The sequence below is a fragment of the Centroberyx affinis genome, unplaced genomic scaffold, assembly GCF_046629955.1.
Source record: "Centroberyx affinis isolate AG114_WGS23_722 - 3 ecotype Tasmania unplaced genomic scaffold, CSIRO-AGI_Caff_v1 ptg005927l_1, whole genome shotgun sequence".
Taxonomy (NCBI): Eukaryota; Metazoa; Chordata; class Actinopteri; order Beryciformes; family Berycidae; genus Centroberyx; species Centroberyx affinis.
The window spans coordinates 40,576-42,995 of NW_027283013.1; the positions used below are offsets into that span (position 1 = coordinate 40,576).

At 45.0% G+C, this 2,420-nt stretch overlaps 1 protein-coding gene across 1 annotated transcript; it reads left to right on the forward strand.

The window, feature by feature from the left end:
* Positions 1-933: 933 nt before the first annotated feature.
* LOC139667981 (uncharacterized protein C11orf87 homolog) lies at positions 934-2,025 on the forward strand. Its single transcript, XM_071547452.1, has 2 exons — positions 934-1,028; positions 1,511-2,025. Exon 2 carries the CDS (start codon positions 1,609-1,611, stop codon positions 2,023-2,025), a length of 417 nt encoding a protein of 138 aa, XP_071403553.1. The 5' UTR covers positions 934-1,028; positions 1,511-1,608.
* Positions 2,026-2,420: the final 395 nt, after the last annotated feature.

Here is a 2,420-nt window from a genome sequence, read left to right on the forward strand (position 1 = left end):
CCCAAATAGACACACATTAAGCCCCATGGACCCATTTGAGCAGAGTTTGTCCCAGGCACCTCCATATGTAGTGATGTGGTGGAATCCACCTTTATTTTATTTGTGGAAGAGTTAACCCACAATTTAGGCTGATAAAAAAAACTTTACGATGTGAAATTAATCATGTACATCATACATACATCATGTATTAGACTGATGTAGGTTATATGATGATAGGGTCTTTCTCAAGGACACCTGGGGGTCCCTGGACCATACTTTCAGATAAATAAAAACAGTCTGGGTCTCAGTCTTATAGGGGCCCTATTATACATATTGTTGTGAACATGTTAATGAACACAATTACAAAATTTGATTGTGTTTGAGTGGTTTTATTCAAAGTTATTGCATTTTCAAAAATCCACCACATTTTGCATAGGTTGGCTCCTCCTAAAACGACTTAAATGCTTCCAACCATGCAGGTTTGCAGTATTTGAATGGCCACACCCTCTGGAATGCCTTCACTGAGTAGATTTACATCATCTGAATGAGCTGGTACAGCTGAACAGGGTCCAATATTGAAACAATTTTACCGCTGATCATTTATTCTTCAGATTATTAAATTGATAACCTACTAACTAATCTACATTTAACAGAAAAACGAAGCACTCCATTATGGTCCATACTACGTTTGAGGAGGGAAAACACTCGTGACAGCTGACTGATATGGGACCTTTAATGCAGCTGCAGCTCTTCATTCAGATAGCTACAGAGCGGAACAGCAGCTGACCGGAGGGACGCTTCTGGAAACCAAAAAGACCACAGCTCTATTTAGGCATTGCATTTCGCCATCAGTTTCATGCATGCTAAAGACTTTTTCCGTTCCTTACAGTAGCCCATTTAGTTGGAGAAGCGCTGTCCTGGTCGCAGGCTGAGCGGATTGCGGCAGAACCATCCTGGATGAACGGAGCTCAGCATCACATTGTGTGAAATGCGTCACCGCGATCCAGTCTCCACACACGGACTGTTCCCTAGACTGGCTATTTCATCAGGTAAGAATAGCATTTCCCTTTCTATAAATATAGATTTATAAGATGGAAATGAAACAAATGTAGACTGCCCTCTGCATAAAATTTACATTCTGGCATTCTTATCGTGATATCACATTGTGCGGAGCTACAGGGAAGGGTAGCCTATCTGTTAAACCCTCTAGGCCTACATTACAATAGTCATGTATTGTCCCACCCTATCTCACATTAATATGTTCTTTGTGCAAATTTATCAGTATGGTATAGATTATGGACTGGCAGTTATTTCTTCTTCAGACATAATTCTCACACCATTATTTCTCATTAGAGCCAGTTTTGTTATTTATTGTTACATGCTGTACGGTTATCCACTGAAGCGCGAGTGTTTTTTTTTTTTTTTTAATAATGTAGCCCATTCAAAGGGTGGGTCTTAGATGGTGCTGTTAGAGATGCTTCCTCTTCTGGAGTTGGGGGAGCGGGTCTCATCTCACTTCTCTTATGTCCAGGTAACCAGATGGGCCGGCCAGTGTCACCGCGCTGATCCCGGGAAGCAGGACAGGGTACCGGGTTCCAAGAGACACAAAAAACGGGAACGGTGGACCGGATGACGACCAGGACCTCTGAGGCCGCGGGGCTGTCGGTGCCACTGCACCGCTGCCACGGGGTTTCCCAGGGCAACGGCACCTGCGCGGACCAGGTCAGCCTCTTCCCGCCGTTCTCCTCCACGCTCGCTCTCCTGGTGCTGGTGGCGGTGCTCGTGGGGATCGTATTCGTTTCCTTGGCAACGTTCCACTTCCACAAGAGGAAGCTCCGGAATAGGAAGATCCAGCGCGCGCAGGAAGAATTCGAGCGCGACAGCCGCAGCCCCGCGCGTGCCGGGGGGAGCGGGGAGCCTGCAAGGCCGTGCGTCATCATCCGCGCGGTGAGATGCGAGGAGAAGCCCTGCCAGCGAGAGGAGAACGGGAACGTCATTGTACCGGCGGGAGAGAGACACGCGCTGCATGCAGTGGTTTCCTCCTGACCGTAAATTCAGTTCTACTTCAGGGAATGAAACTCTGGAATAAACAGGAAAAGCAATATGGCACAAAGAACAACACATCTCCATCCATCTCCGCTGCTTGTAGATGACTCAGAAACAGTAGGAAAATAAATGTTGAATATTGAGTAGAGTAGCTCTGACTTAAATGTCAGCAGTAGGTTAGTGGTTAGTAAATGAGGCTAGATGAGCGCTTTCCAAACTATTATTATGTAGAGGCTACATTACTACAGTGGCACATAGCTACACACAGCCACATACCTCTTAATACACATATTAATACATATATTTCTTTAAGGAGTTGTATTATTTACCTGCTAATCTTTGACTTTTTGATGTCTTCCCCTTGAAGACTAAAAGTTCACTCTTTAAACGTTTAA

Coding starts and splice junctions, on each gene's coding strand:
- LOC139667981 (XM_071547452.1), top strand. CDS start 1,609: ATGACGACCAGGACCTCTGAGGCCGCGGGGCTGTCGGTGCCACTGCAC.